The sequence below is a fragment of the Poeciliopsis prolifica genome, unplaced genomic scaffold (genome assembly GCF_027474105.1).
Source record: "Poeciliopsis prolifica strain line A6 unplaced genomic scaffold, Auburn_PproV2 SCAFFOLD003, whole genome shotgun sequence".
NCBI classification, from domain to species: Eukaryota; Metazoa; Chordata; class Actinopteri; order Cyprinodontiformes; family Poeciliidae; genus Poeciliopsis; species Poeciliopsis prolifica.
Window position 1 is genome coordinate 12,206,544 of NW_026562378.1, and position 22,201 is coordinate 12,228,744.

Sequence of the window (22,201 nt, forward strand, 5' to 3'; positions counted from 1 at the left end):
TTCGGATCGCCTGGATCCACTGCCTCCGTTGGTCCGGGTCCGTCGGGAACGCATGATATGACAGATAAGGCTGTTTTCTTGCCCCACATGAAAAACCAGGGACTGAAAAAAAACACAACATTTTCCTAGCCTTTTAATGCTAACGCTATATCCACCGGAAGTTGTCCAACCCCACATCCGCTTTCAAAACTGAAAGCGTGAAAAAGATCTATAGTCTAAAAATAAATTAACTTTATGCTAACCTGGATGTTTCTACCAATACTTAAAGTTTAATCTTTCTAGATAAAGTAAATGCAAAAAGAATGTTGGTAATCAGTGGACGGCTTCTTAAATGCCGTGAAGGTAGTCTGTGTAATGTCATTGAATGTGGCTAATTGCATAGAATGTACGCAAAATACAATCCTTTTGTTTTTTTTTTTTACTTCCATAATTACGCTTCCTTTTTTTAAACTAAATCCTTAAAATATAAATTAAAGGTTTTTAGATGTACAATAAATGGGAAAGGAGCATCTAAAATTGATAAATTAGCTCCATACTAAAGAGTAAATTAAACATCTCTTTGCTGTAAAACCATCTAAATTCAAATGACAAAATAAAATGGGTATAGTTTAAATGCATAAGACACATATTTGAAAAAATCTTTTTTATGTGTTTATTCAGGCATCCGTGGGCACTTCCGGTGTGCTCGCGGAAAAGCGCAACAGTAACCACTTCCGCGTTTAGCTTCCCCTGCTGAAACCGAGAAATGGTGAGAGAAATTTGACATATGTCCGCATAAAATGTATAATTTTAACTATTATTCAAATCAGATTTTTTTGGGGTAACGAGTGTTTTGATATAATTTCAGTAGCTAATGCAGGCGGAAGTTATATCCTGTGGTCAGTTGAGACGTAGCTTAGCTGCTAACGGTGGCTAATCGACAAGCTAAGAGAAATTTTAAGGTTTTTCCTAACATCAGGTTTAGCAGGAGGATGTCTTCAGTTGTTTTAGTAGCCACCACTTTGTAGTGATACATTATAGTAATACTTTGCAGTTTAAAACAGGGCTGTATCCGCTTCAAGAAAAAAATATATTTGGTGAAGCTTCCTGCTTCCTTTTTCACCTTTTCCTTGGTAATAATGATAAAATTCAATGATAAAATTGAAAAAGATGTAACGTATGTTTGCCGTCTGGAGCAGGTTTCTCCTCCATTATTAATAATTGTATGCTAAATATTTATCTAACCCATGCAAATAAAGGCGTTTCAACGATTAGTGCCAAACTCAACAGATTGCGTTTTTCAATCTGTTTGAGTTCAGAGATTTAACCACCATCCTCTTTCCCTTTAGACAAGAGGACATTTGTAATGTGATAGAAATGGTCACTTTGGTTTTGAATGGAATAGAAGCTGCTGAGAGGTTTCAGACACTCCTGAATCACATGATTGAATTACTTCAGCATGCCATCAGGTTTGACAGAGGCCTGGCAATGAGCCATACATTTGCGTCAGTTGTGTTGGAGCAGGAGTGTGTCTAAAAGTTGCAGAGCAGTAGCAGGAAACTGGAGGAATCAGCAGGTTAAAGGTCTCCACAGTCATTCTTAATACACAGAGTGAGAGGTTATTCATCATCCAGAAACATGTTGAATTCTTTTAAACCAGTTCAATATGTGGTGAGGTGCATTCATTTTCCATTGGAAAGCATTTTTCCTCAGTTCAGCCTCTTGTTTTCCACCATCAGACGGCCACTCTGCGTCCATATCTCAACGCGGTGCGTGCCACGCTGCAGGCCGCTCTTTGCCTGGAGAACTTCTCCTCTCAGGTGGTGGAAAGGCACAACAAACCAGAGGTGGAAGTCAGGTGAGACAACCGTCACAGTTGAGAGAAAGATATTCAGTTTGCCACTCATGGTGACGTGCACTTTATTGCCGTTTTTTGCTCGTGTCCAGAAGCAGCAAAGAGTTGCTCCTCCAACCTGTAATCATTAGTCGTAACGACAAGGAGAAGGTTCTGATTGAGGGCTCCATCAACTCTGTCAGAGTGAGCATCGCCGTGAAGCAGGTCAGCCAGATTTCTTTCCAGAACTGACACAACAATGATCAAGACCTGAACAACTTCCTGGCTTTAATGGATGCACATTTTATTTGCTGCTGCAGGCAGATGAGATTGAGAAGATCCTGTGCCATAAATTCATGCGCTTCATGATGATGAGGGCGGAAAACTTCTTCATCCTGAGGAGGAAACCAGTCGAGGTAAGTGACTGAAAATACCATTGAAACTTTGCATTCAGTTTTATAGCAGACATGTACAAAATACTTATGAAATTGATTATCTCCTGTTAAACTCTTCTATATCCACTCATGCTGTGTATTATTTATTCTTTAGGAGATTAACTTAAGTCATTTAGAATATTATTGAAATATTAACATTATGACTTAACTGGCATCTGGCATTAATCTGTACATGTTTATAGCTTTTTAATAGAAACTTAAATTACCGCAACATGGCTTACTATATTTGTTTATTTTATGGGGTTTTTTTTAAGCTTTTGTTTCACAAATGAATAAAGTCAGCCGGGAAGCCATCTTTTCCATTAGTAGTGATATAGTGGAGCTCTAGAGGCTCCACTATATCAGCCTTGACACTTTCTTACTTTAACAAACTGGTAAATTTAATTGCTTAAGCCAAAGTTACCTTTTTTTTAAATATATAATTTTTAATCTTGAGCCTTAATTGTTTTCCGTCATGCGAAAAACAAGTGAAAAATGTATCTTTGTAATGATGTGAGTATTTCACCGTACTAATCTTGAATATTTAATCGTGACATTTGTGTTTTGCAGGGATACGACATTTCTTTTCTCATCACCAACTTCCACACTGAGCAGATGTACAAGCACAAACTAGTGGACTTTGTTATTAATTTTATGGAAGAAATCGACAAGGAAATCAGTGAAATGAAGCTGTCCGTCAACGCCAGGGCTCGCATCGTCGCAGAGGAGTTCCTCAAAAATGTACGTTTGGTTTTCAGTCGTTCTTTCATTCTGTTTTCCAGTGCAGCATTTTCTGCGGCGTAAGCTTGAAATGGCATTTTGTTTTATTTCTGCAGTTCTGAAAGCGAGAGAAGAGCTAAGAACACATTCCTTTTGCAATATTGGCCGTCACTGTGGAGCCGACTCACGGCAGGGCAGACCTTCGCTGGCGTTATCCGCCAAGAGGGAAAAAGAAGATAAAGAAGTGCAGTGAGGCTGTGAGGGCCAATGGGGCTCTTCCCTTTAACCTGAAACTTGTCCTGTGCTCAAATGATTGATGTTTGTGTATGATATTCCTACCACACCTTCATTTTTCGCTGTCAACACAGCCTCTATATATTGAGCACAGGATGAAACTGATTTTTTTTTTTAAGATAATTTAAATGTTTTTAAATATATTTACAGATATATATTATATGCACATAAATTTCATTTTGTTTTGTTATCACAAACAATGAACCATGAGGGCAATCAGTTAATGTTTTATTTCACATGCAAACAGATGAAACAAATTTACACATCTGGCAATTAATAAAAAATAAAAATAAAATACAAAGTTTACTTTGTATTTTAGTGGTTATTTTTCAGCTGTTTCACATTTCCTTTTCCAGAGCTGCATATTCAGCACAGATATGTACAATAACAGGTAGTAATATGATAGAGATCTATCACTTGCATGGTACCACACTTCATACTTTCATTCAGAGCGCAGACCAGGAACAGGACGGTAGATATATTTTCTGTTTAGTATCTAATCATAAAAATCAGCTTCACTAAAAGTCCTTGATTTTACTGAGGTTGTCACATTTTGGAATATAGCAACAGAAACACATTTAGAGACTTCAGTGGAATGCATTCGGTTCATCTGGCTCTGTTAGTTCTTTCGGCACCTTTTATTTTTTTTCTTTACAGCTTCAGTATAAAATATAATACAGTAAGTAAAAATAAAGCAGTGATCTAAAAAAATAACACAAAATACACTATTATGAGGTTCTTCTGGAGTTATCAGTTTTTTTCAGTTGATTAAAAACATCTTCCAAGTCAACAGAAGCGCGTGACGGTACACACAGGACTCAGCACAACAGTCACAGATGATACTACTGGGATTATTGTAGCACCAGTAACAGTGGTCCCACAGATAAGGAATGGATTTCTCCCAATAGAAACTAAAAGTACTGCACGGAGTCGATTGAAGCTGCAGAGCAGGCGTCGCTTACGCCGAATGATGTTCCTGCTGGAGCAACGATCACAGATATTAGAGGTGAGCTGGAACCGTCTGCAGAGCATCTTCGGTGCTGCGCTGCACGTTCACGTTCTGCAAGAAGCAATAGAGGGATGGTCAGTATCATAATCTGTCAGATCTGAAAAGTACTGACAGTAAAAGAAATCTTCGAAACTGAACTCCTGCATGAAGCAAATGCTGGGTATGATCATATGAAAGATGCTTTTAAATGTTAAACACTTTATTTCAGGTAATGTAAGAGAAATAACCTAAGCAGATTAGTTTGTATATAGCATGTTAAATGTATGTTATGTCCATTTCAAATGAAAATGAGAAAAATTAGACATTACTGTCCACTAGAGGGCAGCAAAGGCCATCCACTGGGAGCCTTGTGGTGTACGGATTATCCATTTTCAGGCAAAAGTGGCTGGGTTTTTTTCTAGGTGTAACTAGATCTATAAAAATCAGAGACAATATGAAGAGGCTGTAGAATACATTTAGTTGTCTCCAACCTTACTGCTCTGAATATAGTGCTGAAATTTTATGTATAATGAAGAAAACTGGCTTTAAAAATGTAAGCCACTATGTCTGCTTTAATTTTGACAAAATAAAAGATAATTTGGCCAGAAACAATAATTGAAATGAGCTTGTTTTATTTACAATGCACAAACGTTAACAATGTCAACATAAGACAAATTACATTCGATTGAAGTATAAAACACAAACTTCGAAACTTAACAGCAAACTGAAAACATTGCTGGTAAAAAAATCACAGGTCAACCTTTAACATTTAAAAACAATACTTAGCTTAGATTCAAGGTGCAGCTTTAACAAAACTCAATAGGCAGGACAATTGTGCGTCGTGTGCAGCATGATTCAAGTTACGATTTCAAATTGTGCGTACAGCGGCGACAATCAACAAAAGCTATAAATAAACTCAAATTAAACTTATGATGAAACAGAGGTTTGAACGAGAGATTAACCACAGGCACGCATACAAAGAAATACAGATGCACCAGTTAATTATTCAGAGTTTGAAATATGATAGTTTTCTCTATCAGCTCTAATCTGCAATCAGCTGGTTAAATATTAATGTATGTTACGTGCAGTAATTGTTTGTCCCACAGGACTCTCCGTACTGTACTGATCTGTCACACTTTGTTCATAGAAACACAAAGCTGAATTATTTTTCTAACACTGGAAACAAGAATGAAATGATGGGTCAACAGATCGGGCTGTTTTGTGATACATTCTTCATATTCTGTCACAACAGGAGTGAACACTGACAGCTGAGCTGCAGGGGGATTCGGACTGAATATGTAGGAGGACGTGATGTGCCTTCTGAAGAGCTTAGGCACAAAGTCACAGTCTGTGTGTTTAAAGAGAGGAACCCCCACCCGACCCGACCCGGCCCAGATCTGGACGAGGCCCACGGACGGCGTGAGGTTGATGACGCAGCGAAGTCAACGCTCTGCTGTCAGACTTCTCAGTATGCTGTTTGTGATACCCACCTCTGGTCGGTCTCTGTGTGTGTTCACAGACTCCACGCCTAAATACACAGACTCCACTTTACATCCTGAGGAGGAGAAAACAAAGAGAAAAATAATACATTATTCAGAGGAAATAAGCTTTGTGTCGGCATGATAATAAACTCTGTGCGCCTCAAGCTGCAGCTGGTTTCCTTTAGCTTGTGATGAAGCTGTTTCCAGGATTTCTGAGTTTCACCACTTTAATTTCAAGACTTCCTCGGACTCTTGCTATAAAAATGCTAAATATATATATATATATATCAAACATGACTTAAAAGACATTTTACTTTCCAATTGGGCTTCTGTCACTTTAAGAAGCTCCTGCTCTGATACTCAACCTTCAAGAAGTCACCACAAAACATACTACTCCATGATGTCGTTTACAGTCAAGAGAGTTGTTATGTTTGTATGATGAGCTCAGCAGTCACACAGTTACACCAGGTGTTTGCTGGTTGCTGCTGCTGCTAGTCTGGTGGAGCTGAGTGAGCGTTTAGGCACCCCCACTGGCTGTCCTCAAACATGCCTGAATCAAAGCAACACTCCAGTTGTGTTTTTGATGAGGCAATAACATAACACAACTTCTCAAAGAAATTTCTACATACTTAATAGCTGATAATATGAGAATAACTTTCGTAGCAGTTACCGATGACAAGTTTTGTCAAATTACATAAATACCTGTTTTCAAGCCTAACCTATTTCACACACGATCCCCAACTACAAAGGAGCTGTTAGAGTTATGCAACCAGAACGCGACATTGCCTGAACAAGAATTTCAGATGCAGAATGACTTCACAGGGAAGGCTGGTTGTCTACAGAGCTTATTGCTTCTCTGCATTATGAGGCTGCAATTTGTCAGTATGAAAAACATCTCAGTTCCAACCCAGAACTACAAAGTGTAGAAGAACGAAATGCCACACACTGTAAACAAAACAAGTGGAAGAAGCTAAAATAAAATCACATTTTTGACCTAAAGTGGAAAATGTGTATGGTTTTAAAACCTAAAGTGAAGATAATCACATTAAATACCTATTAATACTGAAAGCCTCTCAATAAACAGCATAATCTCACTGAGAGAATACTTAGAAAAACATTTATAAACTCCCCAAAAACGCTTACCATAAGCAACGGGTGTCAACTTTAAGACGGTGTGTAGAGGACACTTGAGATAAGGCAACTCATCTGTAGGAAGGAGAGAAGCAGAAAATCACAGTAAGTCCTGGTTGGAGTTTACTTCAAACCGTGAAGGAGAGGGTGTAATATTAATGTATATCTAAAACAGCTGTTACACATACATTTTGTAGATGTCTGTATTTAAACAACAGCTGACTCTTTATAATTTTAAGCAAGAGTTATTAAGAGCCTTTGTTAAGCTCTGGAGCTGCAGGTTGCAGGTTTAGATTGAGACATACCCATTAATTAAAATGGCCCAGTCAAAGCCCTGACTAAAATTCAGCTCAGAGTCTGTGTAAGGACTTAAATGTATGCTCTCAATTATTTATGAGTTGGCTGAACACAAATGGATGACACATTCCAATTTTCACTTGCATAGAAACTTGAAACCATAAAAAGTTTTCCTTCTGCTTCAGACTAATTATTCAAAAGATACGCATTGACCCATTTTAAAGAGACAACGTCTCTCTTACGTGAAGTCTTGTCCAGGAAGTACGCCAGCAGGCAACGCATCACAGCCTGGTGACAAATGACCAGGACATTCTCCTGCCTCTCCAACTCCATGATCACAGGCTCCAGCCGCTGCACCAGGTCTTCATACGACTAACACAGAGCCACACAATACTCTAAATATGCCACAAAAACTCATGTAAAAATCCAGTAAAACATTCAGAGAAATCCCTCTAATCACCTCTCCTTTTGGATAGCGGTAGCGGTACTTGTCTTGGTCTCTCAAAGCGAACTCCAGAGGGAAATGCTTCTGGATCTCCTCATACATCATTTCTTCACACACACCCTTTGTAGAAGGAAGATAACAGATTTCAAAATGTTACTTTGGTAATAGTATTTCTTCTTAAGGGCTGAGACCAGAAGTGAACTTACAGCATCGATCTCGTTGAGGGATTTCCATTGTTCATATGGAACGCCAAGGCACTCTGCTGTCTGGATGGTTCTCTTCATCTGGCTGGTCCAGATCTTCAGATCCTTGATTTTCTGCTCTTCAAGGAAGCTCCTCAAGCGTTTAGCAAACTGCATGAAAAGGAACCATTTCATGAAGGTCGACATCGAGTTTAATCCAGGAAGTTACAATCGCAATTCACTTAACATCCGCACATTTCGCGCAGACATGCAATTTTCATCAATCATCGCATTGATACTTTAATGCCATTGATTAAAGAAATCAGGGCATTTCTTTCATCTTTACAATATGAATCCAGAAACATACTTTGCCAAACATCCATGTGGAGGTCAGGGTAGAAAATATTAACAGGCAAATATTTTTTAATCTTGAATGCAAAACGCATACATGTTTTGCACATTTTTTTCGCTTAATTACGACAGTGAATACGTTGTTCTATCAGCAAACAACCTTTTTGGGGGTTTTATGGTCTGTAATTTGGTTAATTTGACAAACCAAATTAATTGACAAGTACTTCATTCTTCACAATGAATTTGATGAATCATTTCAGCCCTGTCCTTAAAAGACTAATAGGAAACTACGTACAATCAAGTTTCTTATGGCTTTCTTCAATGAAAGCCTAAGGAACATTTTGCACATTCCTATATATTTCAGACGTGCGCAGACACTGACCTCTTTCCCCCTGGAAGACAAGCCGGAGTCTCCTCCGATGCGTCCCTTGATGTTGAGATCGCTTTCACCATGACGACAGAGGTAGATGGAGCGTGGAGTGATGTGGATATTCATCAGGTAGTAGACGATTCGGCTCTGGATGTGGTCAACAACGCGGTTCACCAGGTATCGACGACCCACATCCATGATCTTTATGTAAGACATGTCTCTGGAAAGAGAGGAAAGTCGGTCACACCTCCTCGACACCGAGGCGATTTCACCGTCGGGTCGATTCGTTTATGGATCCTCACCCGTCCAGATCTTCATCCAGAGGCTGGTAGGAAGTCTCGTAACACTTTATTCTCTCCATGAAGTCTTCGATGGCCTCCTCTGAGCTGCAGTTCAAGTAGTCTGGGTTTCCCAGCTTCACTTGCTTCAAACAAAAAGACAGCATGTGAGCGAAGGAAAAGCAGGAAGCAGACGTTGGCTGAATCAAAACAAACACGTTTCTAGAAGGCAGAATTACACAGCTGCATATTATTTGACATAAACACAGAATCAAAACAAATGGTGCTCACCACAATGTTTTGTGCAATGACCTCCGGGTCTTCACACACAGACTCCACAAAAAATACCTGCATTGAGAAGAACGTACTGTAAAAACTTGGAAGCCATCGACTCGAAATTAAAAGCAGATCAATTGATCATACTTTGAACCCGTTCTGTTCGGCGAACTTTATGATGGTTCCTCTTCTGTCTCTTGTCGTGTTCGTAGCGTCAAACACCTGAAACAGCAGGAAAGAGTCGTTACTGCAGCACTTTCACCTAATTGCTGTGCAGCTGCTCTGCTTGCAGACATCAGGGAGCAACTGAAGGACTTACAGCAACTTGTCCTCCTTCGACACTCAGATACTGCCGCACATCATTCAGCGCAGACATCGCACATTGACTGTGAAAGAGGAGATACTCTTTAAAGCAATTTACAGATGGGTCCGTCACGACTCACTGAAATGTTCCAAAATGGATTTGGACATTTTCCAAGTCTGGGTAAGTGTGGGAAGATGTTTCGGTTTTAGAGTTTATTCCTTTGTCTGTTGATGAATATATTAAATTCAGGATTTCAAAATTAATAAATGAGTTTTTACGTGGATTTCTTTCGAGATTGCTTCATTTATCAGCAATCTACTCAACAAGAACAAATATAAATGCACACCCATCAAAAACTTTTAACAAGTGGGAATTTTTGTGCTTTTGTTTCCTCTAGGCCCCCTTTTATTTAAAAGCTTTGGTGTTTCTTAAACTGTGCACACTTTAGATGCTAAACAAAGCACAAAACTATCAGTGACTTATATTTTTTAAATTTTCACAAACAAAATAAAAGCATCACTGATCAGAAAGTGCTTTAGGATGTCTCCATTTAAAGGAGAATGACTCAGATGTCTCCATTTAAAGGAGAATGACTCAGTCTGGATTTAACATGTACAAGGGTTAAAGATTTTGAAACAGAGCTGATCCATTTGGGTCCAGGTGCCACAAAAAAAAAAGACAAAAAATGGAGCAAACGGCTTTTTCCCACATTGCTGCATGGGAAGGCAACAGTTTCTGATGATCTTTGTAATAAAACATCCTAAAAACCGATGAGGTAAATGTTTTGTTTAGTGTTTTATAAAAATAAAAAAAAAATCTTGAAATTTAAGTCTAGAAAAAACATAAATTTCAAATGGAAAATCTGGCCAGTTCAGCATCACTCTGTTGTGTTTCCTCTCTGCCTGTGTGACTGAATACTTTAGATCCTTAAAACGTCGGTGAAAACTCACCGTCTGATTTTAACGCCCTCTTCGTTGTCTGGACGGAAAAACTCGAAAGACTTGTAGATCTTCAGAGACTCTCTCCGATAATCACCGACGTTGAACTCTGACAACCAGACAGTCGCGTTTCAAACCAAAGAGAGCAGCTGCTTTTCACTTTGACATGCGGATAATTGTCGGGATAACTGCTCCCATACCTTTGGTTGGTACGCCTATCCAGTTCAGGTAGCGGGTGAGCTTCTTTGAAATGTACGTCTTTCCTCGGGCAGGAAGTCCGACGGTCACGATGAGCGTCGGGCAGTTTGTCATGCATACTGAGGGAAGACGAGAAAACAATGGAAAAAACAATAATTCAAGCATCTTACATTAAAGTGGCCGTATTGTTTTTACTACTAACTTAAAAGCCAGGACTGAGCTTTACAGTTATTTAAAGTTCACAGCTTCTGTGGTGATGCTCCAGGTTATCAGGGAAATATTTAATTGCAATATTATATCTGCACACTGCCATGTGAACATTGAGAACAATTAACTCATATTTTCCTGCCAATTTTCTGGCTTTACCATTACACAACTCTCAGCCGGCTTTAGCCTCTCAGCTTAAGGAAGACTAGAGACCATCCACAGCATGAAATATTTATAGGCAGCCTGTGATAGCCCTTAAATCCCCAGGCAGTAGCATGCAGGCAGGCCTTTGTGATACAAATGTTGCACATATTTAACCACTGGGATCAGAGCAAATATGCAGCTCTGCTGGATTTCTCACAGTTGTTGCAGTTTACTATCAAGGCTTTCGCAAAAACTCGACTTTTTATACTCAAAACAGATTAAAAAAAAAAGTAAATTATGTTCCAGGGGAATAGTCAGCTGTAAATTTGACTTGAAGATTAAAATGTAGGGCATGTAAATTGCATTATGTAATTTTGGATGCACATATTTTCCCTTTATCCTTGTTTTATTTCATATGTGTCTGTGTACTGTGAGCACTTGCAAACCCAGGTTAAATTCCTTGTTTGTGAACATAATCTTGACCAGTAAAGCTGATTCTGATTATTAGTTATTTTAATCTAATTTTATGTTGCTGGTTCAACAGTGTTTTTTCTATATGGTTATATTTTTGCTTTTAATTATATTAATGTGGTTTATGTTTCACTAAGTTGTTTATGACTTTAGTAAATTATGCAAATTTAAAATGTGATACAGAAATAAATTTCGACTATTTGACTGGTCAATCATTTATGCTCGCATTTATACAGTTTGCTGCTGAAAGTTATCCGTCTAATAAAAACACAATTTTTCATGGCTGCTTGTTAGCAAATGGAGAAAATCAGAAAAATAACCGTATCTTCAGAATTTATTTGTGGCTAATTGTTTAATAATTAACATGAGTTGAGGTTAAAGCAGTTTAATTGTTGGTTTGTTATTATAAATCTTGAAATAAAAGGGTGATATACACATGTATACATACAGACACATATATATACACACACACACATATATATATATATATATATATATTCTCTTATAGCTGTTAAATGTTTACTAAATAAAAGTGACACTAAGATTATTCTAACATTTCTGCCATTATGAACTAGTTCCTTTAAATCAAGGCTACAACCACCTGTTCACTTTCCCAAAATAATGGGTCAAGTCCCTTTTTGCCAAGTCGTTTTGGCAATAAAATAATTTATTTTTTACAACATAAAGTTATGAAACCATTTATAATTCATTTCAAAAAGGGTTTCATCGCAGTAGTCTTTGCATTGGAGCTGCAGAGGGTGTTGTCCTGTCAGACGCAGGACTGGACTGGCTGCAGCTATTTAAAAAAAAAAAGAGAAAGAAAAGAGGAAAGCAGAGTTTTGGGTCAGTAGAAACACGAGCTGCAGACAGAGACGGGGAGAAAGCAGCCGGGTGAGATTGAACAGCATCTGCCAAGTCTCACACCCAGACAGGTTAGTGCTGGCTCAGGCTAAATTAACTTCCTGTGCTCCTTGAATACCTTTCCGTGGAAGCGCCACTAATTGTGCTTCCACGGATTAGAGGAGCAGAGCATGATGCAACACTTCCAGGCTCACCGCGCTGCGCCTCAATGAGTTCAGGTTTCAATCTGACACGGGGAAGAATGACACAAGCCCAAAAACTGACGCAAATTGAGAAAATAAATAAATAAATAAAAATCTCCGCAGATGTATGTCCCGGTCACATCTCGTGTTGGCGCACTTGCAAGTGGGGGTCAGCCGCATCTCTTACCCCGTCTGTGCCCGATGTGGCTGTTCTTATGCGGCATCCAGATCTTCTTCAGCGGGTTCTGGGTGAGTTCTCGCGGGTGGTTCTCCAAGAGATGGTCCTCGTTGTCCAGCATCTTGGGTCTTACGGCCGCAAAAAGCGCCTGTCTGCAAAGTGAGGCGGTGGGCTGCGGTGGGCTTCTGTGCTGCTAAGTCCCGACTGAGGAGGCTGCCCGGGAGTGGATGCCTCTTATCAGCTGAGAAACAGCAGTTTCTCGTTACCGTAAGAAGTGGAGGCAGAGCGCAAGGAAAAAGAGGGGAGGAACAAAATGTTGACGCAAAGGCTTGATCCGCTCGTCTTAAATCATCCGCCTGCATGAGTTAATTTTTAGAATCATGTGTTTATGTTATGTTTCTGTCTGGCAAACACTTAACATATATTCCGTAAACACTTTACATATCCTATATAAAACATAAAAGATGCATATATACAATTAATTTTTCCAGTCGCTATAATGCACTTTTTATAGTGCATTTTTAAAATTTAGCTGGTGTATATATATATAATTTTTATTTGTTTCTTTTTCTGTTTATTTTCTTCAGACAAACAAGAGTTCAGTGGATTTAAAAAAATATTTTTTGGCATTCTGTTGTGTAACGATAGCAATATTGATATATGAACATAAATCCTGGGACCTGTGCCCCCTTCAACATTTGCGAGGCAACATCTGCTGTATTCGCTGTCATAAAGAGAGACTCTTCCTACACATAAAAAATTTACAACTTCGGGAACTAAGGGCATTGAACTCCTATGTTCAGTTAACATGCTCTTTTTGAGTTTAGTAAAAATCAAATAACAGGGCATACATTGATCTTGCAATCGCATCACTGTTAGATTTAAAACTCCTTCCAGAATAAACAGAGGAAAACAGAGGAATTTGTACTAAGTTAAACAATGTGAAAATAATTAATATACAATAGTTGAAACTGAAGTATGTATTTTTTATGATACAAATGTCTCACAAAATGATCTAACTGGTGAAGGGGGGATGTAAAAAGTTAAAGCGGTAGCCATTACAAAACATTCTGCACTTAAAACTCCTGTTACCACTTGCTTTTTTCTGTTTTGCATGGAACCATCCAGTGCATGTTTTGGATTCCTTCAATAAAACTTAATCAAAAAACATCTTCAGTACCAGGGAGTTCGGTGCTCCTTTCTGAGAAAACGTGTTTTTAAACGTTACCGTAATGTTTCAAGTACATCGGCAAGCAAACAAGCGAGAAGAAGAGCAGCGTTCTGTTGTTCACATGATGCACACATGGACAGCGAATGCAGCTCAGAAATCAGCCAATCAGAGGACAGAGCAGGCGCCCGGCAGCCAATCGGAGAGGAGAAGGGATGAATGGGAGGCGTGCTGCCAGACGGAGGCTCACGAAAACATGCACATGAAAACTATTAAGTCTTTGCTTTTACACGACCCCGTCACGGGCCCCACGGAGTTTTCCTAACACTAGGTCAGCGGCTTCTGACACAAACAGAAAGAAGGTCATGATGTAAAAATGTTGTCTTTCTGCTGTCAGACAACATGAAAAATAACAGATTGCTTTTCTTCGTATGTTGCAGGTCGTCAGGTTTACGAGAGTATAATGGAGGCTGCATCCAACGGCATGCAGTCAGTCTGCTATGTTGATGTATTGGAAAATATTTTACATACAAGAAATTCCTAAAGTAGCTCATCACAAATTCCTCAGCCCTAAGAGTCAAAGATACTCACGTTACACTTAAAAAATCTATTTATTTATTAAGCCACAACAAAAAATGCATTTCATTTCTTTTTTTATGTAGACCAACATAAAGTATGGAAGAAAAATGATCCATGGTTTTCCAACAAAGCATGTACTTATATTCAGTTCCTTTTTCGTCACTGGGAAAATCGAGTACCAGTGTTTTGTACTGTGAAGTATTTATTTTTCATTTAGCTTCACCAATTTTGATTTTTCTCTCTCTACAAAGACGCAGAATTTTCACATTTTCGCATTCAAATGCTCAGAAGCGCAGCTGGTGAGGCAGCGAGCTGAGCCTCACCTGGGATTGATCGACCTCTCACTAACTCCACTGGCTGCCATACGATGAGAGCATGTCCCCCCTGTCTGCACATCGCCAATAAAATGGTTTAAAAACTTTTCATATATAAACTGACTTTCCATCATTTAGCTTATCTAAATAATATATAGTGTCATATATGTAATGTCACTGTCGAGTGCACATGTGACGACTAATCTCAGTATGAATCTAGTTGTTCTGTAAAGATCTTTATGAGGACCTTGAAGAGCACTAAGCATCATGAAGACCAAGTTATGGAGAAGATTATTGGGTTATAAATCAAGAGAACTCTGTTCAATTATTTATCCAGAAGTGGAAAGAAATGCCATAACTTGAAACTTAAAGAGAAAAAGCTGTTCACCTGAACTGCTGCTGCTGCCCGTCTTTTAGCCGGTATTTCGACATTTCTCACCTGTTCTGTCATCTCTCCGCTGTCTGCCTGTGTGACAAAGAATTGGTTTTAAAATCTTTTTCTTGGGTTTTGAATGTGTTATCAATCTCACTCCTCCATACTTCTCTGACCTGCTGCAGCTTTATGTTTCGCCATAAACAGACTGAATCAAGATTCAGTCTTTTCAGTCGTATACTTCCAAAAAAGCACACTTATTTTTAATGGCATTTGATACGGTATGAGTTAGTTTGTTTGTTTCTATGGTACAATCCCATTTTATTCAGCTTTTATTATTTTCTTTTATATTTTATTAGTTTTGTATCTTGGTTTGATCTGTTTTAGTATTGTACAACACTTTGATTAAAACATATATTTTTTAAACTAAACACTATTTAAACAATGAGAAACAGGAAATCCCCTTCATGCTGTTCTTGCTCCAGCTTTTCATAAAAGTCCCACTACAAGTTGTTTTGTTTGTATTATGCATGTACTTTGGTAGCATCTGAATGTTTAGGATATTAAAACTAAACATGCAGCGGTACACTAATGTGGTTTAGATAAAATTATAGTTGTATCAGACTGGCTCATTCAAAGCCAAGCCCTAAATCCAGCTGACAATCTGCAGTGAGTCTAGATGGTATATGGAACATTATTTTCCAAAGACGAAGTTGCAGTGGAAGTATCCACTCATGGGTGCATGCCACACTTTTCAGATTGTATCCACTTAGTAGCTCTGTACTGCTTTTGTGCTACAATGATGCTTGTGGATGTAACAAGACAAAATATGAAGGAGTTCAAGAGGCATGCATACTTTTGCAATTGTATCATGTTGTTAATTTATTCAAAAAGTACAATATTCCAGTTTCATTGGTAACCTCAGCAAACCGACCTGAAAAAAAATTGACTGATTTCACTGATTTGCAAAACAAAGAGGTTTTCTATTGTCATAATTTAAAAGATGTTTGACATTTTTATTTCTAAAGGATAAAGACGGAGCTCGGCCATGAATGAAGAACCAAACTTAGATGTCTCGCTGCTCTCCATTACTGTCACATGTCGTGTGAATTAAGGGTACAGTTTGCTGGTTCAAGAAAAACATCCTGCTCTTTTGGCTTGCTTCTCTTCCTGAAGGAAAAACAGCGTAGTGCTTCAGTAAAAACACTAGAGGGCAGTGTGCTACCACACTTAAAAGAAACATTTCCTTATGGGTCTATTTCACCAGTTTATGCACACGTTACGACAAACGTGTGTCCTGTGTGAGAACAAAAGAGTTCACAGCTGATCAAAGCTTTGTTATCAACTCAGCTTCTGTTGTGAGACGGATTGAGGCCAGAGGTCAGAGGGCATCAGGAAGAAGTCACCATGTCAGCAGGATTAGTAGTAATCTGTTAAATTTACTACAAAACGTCTCATTAATCCCATAAACACACAGAGACGTGGTCGCCTGACCTGCTGTAAAGGGAATCTGTACATCTGAGTACATAAACAGTGGGATGGATAAATTACTAAAGTTGTTTGAAAGCGTTTAGTGAGATTTATGCACAAATAAAAACTAAATATTTAGAAGCACAAATTAATATTTCAGTCAATATTTTTTTGGAGAGTATATATTTTTAATAGGAATGTGAAATGAAATGATCTCCAGACCCAAGTAAGTCACACAAACAAAGAAATCAGCACAAATAAATCCATTAAGTACGAATTCAAAATGCCTGCAGTGGAGAACCCAGTCATATGCTTTGCTCAAGATTAAGGACAACACATGGTCCGTGTTTTGGAGGGGCCATCACAAAGCTGTGATTTCAGTCCTGTGGACAGTTTCTGGCCAGAACTAAAAAGGTGTGTGTGAGCGATGTGGGCTACAAAGCTGACCCAGTTATATCAGTTCTCAAGAGGAATGAGCTGAAATTTAAGCAAGAAGTTTGTGAGAGGAAACTCCAAACAACTGACCACAATATGACGCTTGAAAGACAATTCTATCAAATAATAAGGAAACGTATGGCAAGTTCTGATTGTAAAATTTGGTTTATTTGAAGACTCTCTAAGCTTTCTCTATAAACATAAATGTTTGTCCTTCTAGCTAACTTAATCCGGTAAACATTTAAGCTATTAATGTCTAATACAGCATTTGGTTTTAATAGTATGCTTAGTGATCAGACCGATTAACCAACACTCTTGTTTTTGGACAGTTGAAGAGCAAGAATACCTAGAAAGCACAGACAGAGAGAAAACGCAAATGCCATGCACAAAGACTCATTTCCTTTTCTTTTGAACCCAGAACTTGTTTTGCTGCAGTGAAACAATACTGACAACTGTGCAGCTCATTTTACTGAGCCAATAAGGTCCAAAAGGTCTTAGACCAAGGCTGTCAACTTTTGAAGTACTCTTGACATGATCAACAGTGTTTATTGTTAGGACCAAAGCTAATACCAACATACGGGTCTTGTTTTTGCTAATCTTCAAGTGCCTTGAACAGGCATGCCACTTTTCATTACACATATTTTAAAGTTAATTATCTAGCTTAAGTTCAATCAAAACAAATGTTTCTATTACAAAACATGTTAAACCTGTTGCAAAGGTGTGTCACTCCAGACTGCGTGCTAAACAGGCGCATCCATCACCATGTTGACATGTTCCTGCTGTCACATGATCCTGTAAGATAACCATCGCTTTCACCTCTGTTCTTTGAAATCAACCTAATTTTCCTCCCATTTCTTGGCAGTGAGAGAAAGTGCAGTGGAAACTGCAATAAAAAAAAAAAATAAACAGTGCAGAGTTTACCTTAACTTTAGGGCGGTACTTTAAATAATAATAAACCCAGGTGAATCTTGAGTCTGGGTTAAACATAAAACCTATCCAGCTATTCTTGAGTCACAGAAACAAAAGAACAATGGTGACCTCCTTCTGGATTAGAGTTTAAATGATAAACAGTGACAGGTTGATAAAGCGTGAAGCTTGACGAAATACTGTTTTGATTTTTTTCACAAGAACAGTAAACAGATAATCACACACATATTGAACGTAGCCAATGCTTTTTATGTGGCTTCTGGGAAGCAACAAGTTAAGACAAGGGTCATTTTTGTAAAAATCTCACAACAAATGTATTTGAATGGATAACAATAATTTGTTTGAAATGTATATAAAGGTCTAATTTGCTGTTTATTGAGGTGAAGTACCAGCGTGGCAGTGTTTATGGATTAAAGTAAGAAAGTTTCTTCTAGGATTCAATGCTGCAGCATTAGTCAGTCAGTCATGAGTCACAGTAGTTAGAGCGAGCGCCAAGTATTCAGAGGCGGGACGACCTCAACACGGCCATCCTGAGTTTGAGTCCCATCCTCGGTTTCCTTTGCCACATGTCTCCCCCACTTTTCTTTGCCCCCTGTTGTATTATTGTCAAATAAAGGCCACTAACTAATGCCAAAAAATATCTCTAAAAAAATTACATTTACATATTCATCATGCGCATTCTTATCAATTCTTCCACTGGGAATGAAACAATGAAGAACTTACTCTAAAATCTTAAGTTTCACCTTCACTCAACAACTGGATGATTGAAACACAACTGCCCAACTTAATTGTTGAATTATAACCAAGACACCAAACTTATTTAAATAAACTTTGTCAATTGTTATTTTAAAACTGACCTAATATCAAGGCAGGATTATCATACCAGAAGCTTTTTGAAGGCAACAAATAGTTACATAATCTTGTCCAACGTCAGTGTCTGACCTCACGTATGTGTTTCTGGAAGAAACGTCATCTTAAACATACAGTATGTCTGAACTTTGTATGCAGCCTGCTCAGAACAGTTGAAGTGGCTCTGTATTAAAAATGAGGCTATATTAAAGCCTTTGTATTATGAACATTGCCATACAATCCCAAAAAGAATGGTTGGAATGCGTCTTCGTAAAGGACGATAATCAATTCATGCTCTGAATTGCATATTCTACCACATTCCTACAGCTAATTCAAATAATAATAAAAAAAATAGCCTAAACCAATCCCAAGCTGTGATGGTCCTCCATGCCAAAGCGTCAGCTGTGTCTGTGCTCAGTCACACAGTAGCTGCACTGCCACAACACAGGCCCGCCTGAAGCCGTTAATGTGATTCTGTGCAAGCGGGTGAACTTTCCCCCAGATAAAGCCGACACACCGAGAGGGAGGGTGGAGTGAGGAGAGGAGAGGAGGGAAAGCTCTGCTTGGAAGAACAACCGTGATCATCGAAGAGGGTGATTCACAGCAAAAATCTGCCACAGATATAAATGCAAAAACAACGATTTTCAATAAAAAAAAATCAAGTAAGGGAAGACATAGAAAAAAACAAAGCTTTTTTAGTTCACCCAGCTTCTAGCTAATGACATATACAGCTATTGTTGTGGGTATATAATTTCATAAATACTACAGACCATTTAAAGTGCACCACTGCACACATAGGGAACAAAGACTCACAATTACATCTGGCATTCTCATAGCTGAAATAAATAGCCACCTGTGTCAAAGTGAAGGCGTTTAAATGTCTGAGAATACATAAAGCGGTCTCCACAAGAGGCAAGCTGCACTGTGGTGTGTTTTTAGGAACAGCCCCTCCTCTCAGGAAGTGTAAAAATGGAGCACATCTCCAGCTCTGCTCATCCTCCTTGCCTCTGCCACAGCAGCCATCTGAACCACTGTTACCGCACTCGGATCTGTCTGACTGCATGCTGCTTGGCAAACATGACAGCACAGCAATATTACGCTACACAGGCTTCCAGGACATATGACTCATGAAATTGCATAACAAGACCTTCTTACAATACATGAGACTCTGTATTATATAGGTCAGAGTACAAATCCTTCCTCAGGTGCATCATGCTTACCTTTCTCCTCAAAGAACTTCTCAAACATAAATTATATGGTGTTTTTTGTTGTTGTTGTTTTTAAGTAAAGCAAACAGTAACATAGCAACATTCAAATGTTAACGTTAATCTGAAAACACTGGAACATATTTTGTATTGGATTTCAAACCCCAAATTAACGCGGGAATCTGCTCTCCATCTGTCCGGTCCATGCCAACATATGTTACCTGCAGCAGGTGCAAACAGTGCTTGAGTCATTTCATCTGCAGGTCCAACTAAGTGTTAAATTAAAGCCATAAAATGCAAACCTTATTTATAGTAATTGCTCAAAACATAAACGTCATGTAGTGTTAGGTAACTAGTCATTTATTTCTGCTAAGAAATAAAGGATTATGCTTTAATGAATTAAAATATTCTCTCACTCCTTTTTTAAAAATGTATTTTAAAAAATTATTTGCAATAATAATAATAATCTAATGCATTTTTCTAAATATTTTTTTTATTAGCAGGACAAATTATTTTGGATTTTCATTTCATTCGTCAATGTTTTTTGATTTTTTTTATATTCATACAGAATCTATTTTGTTGTCGCTGTTCTAAATGATTGTTTAACTGTATTCATTTCATGAATAAGCTTTTTTATTTTGTGTCAGGAATGATTTATATTTTCAGAAGAATGTTCTGCAAGTGCATCATTAAATGTTCTTCTTTAACTATACATTTATTTATTTGTGTAAAACACATCTTATTAACTTTCTGTCATTATTTATTGGGTGATTTGCTGGAAACAACGTTGTTTTTGTTTGCTTTTTGAATAAATCATTTACTTGCTGAAGAAGAAATCTCTTGTTTACCCCTTCCTGATTGTTCCTTATCAATCTATCTGAAGAAATAAACAGAAGAGCCTTATTTCTGTTTACTTTTATATATTAGTGGCCTATTGTTTTCTAAAAACAAAATCTTTTGAAGTAATATTCATTTACTGATTATCCTGCCTTATTTACTTCATGGAGTACTTATCTTTTGAAGACATGTTACCGAAGTGATAGTGATTAGTCTCTGACAAACCTACTGAAGCTGAGTTATCACGTAATGTGTTTCAGAGGCATGATGCACTAATAAACTGCACGCATGTGCAGCTTCCCAGACACTTTCTAGATTTCCCTTCCCAAGCAGTCAGTCAGCTGCTCTCAGGCTGCAGCCAGGCTCAGCAGCTGACAACAAAGTCCTCTCCATTTCACCAAGCTTTCTGTCCACCGTGTAAACCCCAGACCAACATCATGTACCCAGTGTCTCGGCTGTAAGTGGGCAGCCTGTTCCGCCTCTCCGCCCGTCATCTCTGGAGGAAGGAAGCCTACGTGACACTGGCTTGTTTACTTCGTCCGCCTGCTAACCCAGCTGTAGCTCTTGTCTGCACATAGTGTTCGCTCGCAGCAGCTCCACAACGTGAAAACGCACCAGAGTGCGGAGAGGATCCGGTTCGGTGCCTACCTGTCCTGTCCCGCGGGTTGTTCGGCTGGCAGGAGCCCCTCATGGTCTCTAAAAAAGCCTCTTGCTGTCAGCGTGCAGAGCGCCGTGAGTGGGTGATGACTGCAGCGGAGCGCAGGCAGCGATGAATGAAGTGGGAGAGCGCGCGCGCGCTCGGCATGCTGTTCCGTGAACACGGGCGCGTGCACGCGGTCACCTCCATGCAAAGTGAGAGGAGCACGTGTTTGTGAGTCTGCATGAATGTGTGCGTGGCCGCCGTCACCTTATCAGTTTCTCAAGTTTTTCATGCTGAAATCCAGTTTCTAGATCTGGAGAAAGAAAATACTGGATGAAAGTTCATCCATCCATCCATCCATCCATCCATCCATCCATCCATCCATCCATCCATCCATCCATCCATCCATCCATCCATCCATCCATCCATCCATCCATCCATCCATCCACCCACTGAGCCACTATGGAGTTTGAAATTATTCTGAGCCAATTATTGTTGAAGTTACATATTAAATAATGACAACTCTGGAAAAGTAGATGGAAATTCAAATCAAAAATTCAACCAGACTGAAATAAACACAGAACCATGGTGTAACGATGGTTTATGTATGTTTATATTTTGTTAACTCTTAGTCTGGCTGACTATTGTTTTAAATCTTCCACACTCTGGAAATATTTTTTGTCTTTTGTATTGTCGTTGTCCTACACCAGCGACCTGCAACCATTTTCTTTTTTCACAAAACCAAAAAGAAAATGTTTTTGATTTTGGATGCAACAAGAAATTGCAATTTTTGGATTTTCTTCTATGTTCTTATGCAAAATGTGCTTTCAATATCTACAGCAGGCTATTAAAAGTAACTTC

The 22,201-nt window shown here is 38.6% G+C and overlaps 2 protein-coding genes across 3 annotated transcripts; one reads left to right on the top strand and one right to left on the bottom strand.

Annotated features, from left to right (window-relative positions):
* Positions 1 to 666: 666 nt before the first annotated feature.
* On the top strand, positions 667 to 3,567 carry arpc4 (actin related protein 2/3 complex, subunit 4). Its single transcript, XM_055025433.1, has 6 exons — positions 667 to 748; positions 1,719 to 1,837; positions 1,927 to 2,038; positions 2,134 to 2,229; positions 2,818 to 2,988; positions 3,084 to 3,567. Exons 1-6 carry the CDS (start codon positions 746 to 748, stop codon positions 3,087 to 3,089), a joined length of 507 nt encoding a protein of 168 aa, XP_054881408.1. The 5' UTR covers positions 667 to 745; the 3' UTR covers positions 3,090 to 3,567.
* pfkfb4b (6-phosphofructo-2-kinase/fructose-2,6-biphosphatase 4b) lies at positions 3,477 to 21,467 on the bottom strand. 2 transcript variants are annotated; one of them, XM_055025420.1, is made up of 14 exons: positions 21,349 to 21,467; positions 10,503 to 10,619; positions 10,315 to 10,411; positions 9,380 to 9,446; positions 9,208 to 9,282; positions 9,076 to 9,132; positions 8,809 to 8,930; positions 8,519 to 8,726; positions 7,810 to 7,956; positions 7,619 to 7,723; positions 7,401 to 7,530; positions 6,874 to 6,936; positions 5,740 to 5,804; positions 3,477 to 4,321 (listed from the first exon to the last, which is right to left on the bottom strand). In XM_055025420.1, exons 1-14 carry the CDS (start codon positions 21,389 to 21,391, stop codon positions 4,262 to 4,264), a joined length of 1,356 nt encoding a protein of 451 aa, XP_054881395.1. In that variant the 5' UTR covers positions 21,392 to 21,467; the 3' UTR covers positions 3,477 to 4,261. The 2 variants fall into 2 exon arrangements, with proteins under 2 accessions (XP_054881395.1, XP_054881388.1); XM_055025413.1 differs by lacking the exon at positions 21,349 to 21,467 and adding an exon at positions 12,553 to 12,827.
* Between the last annotated feature and the right edge of the window lie 734 nt (positions 21,468 to 22,201).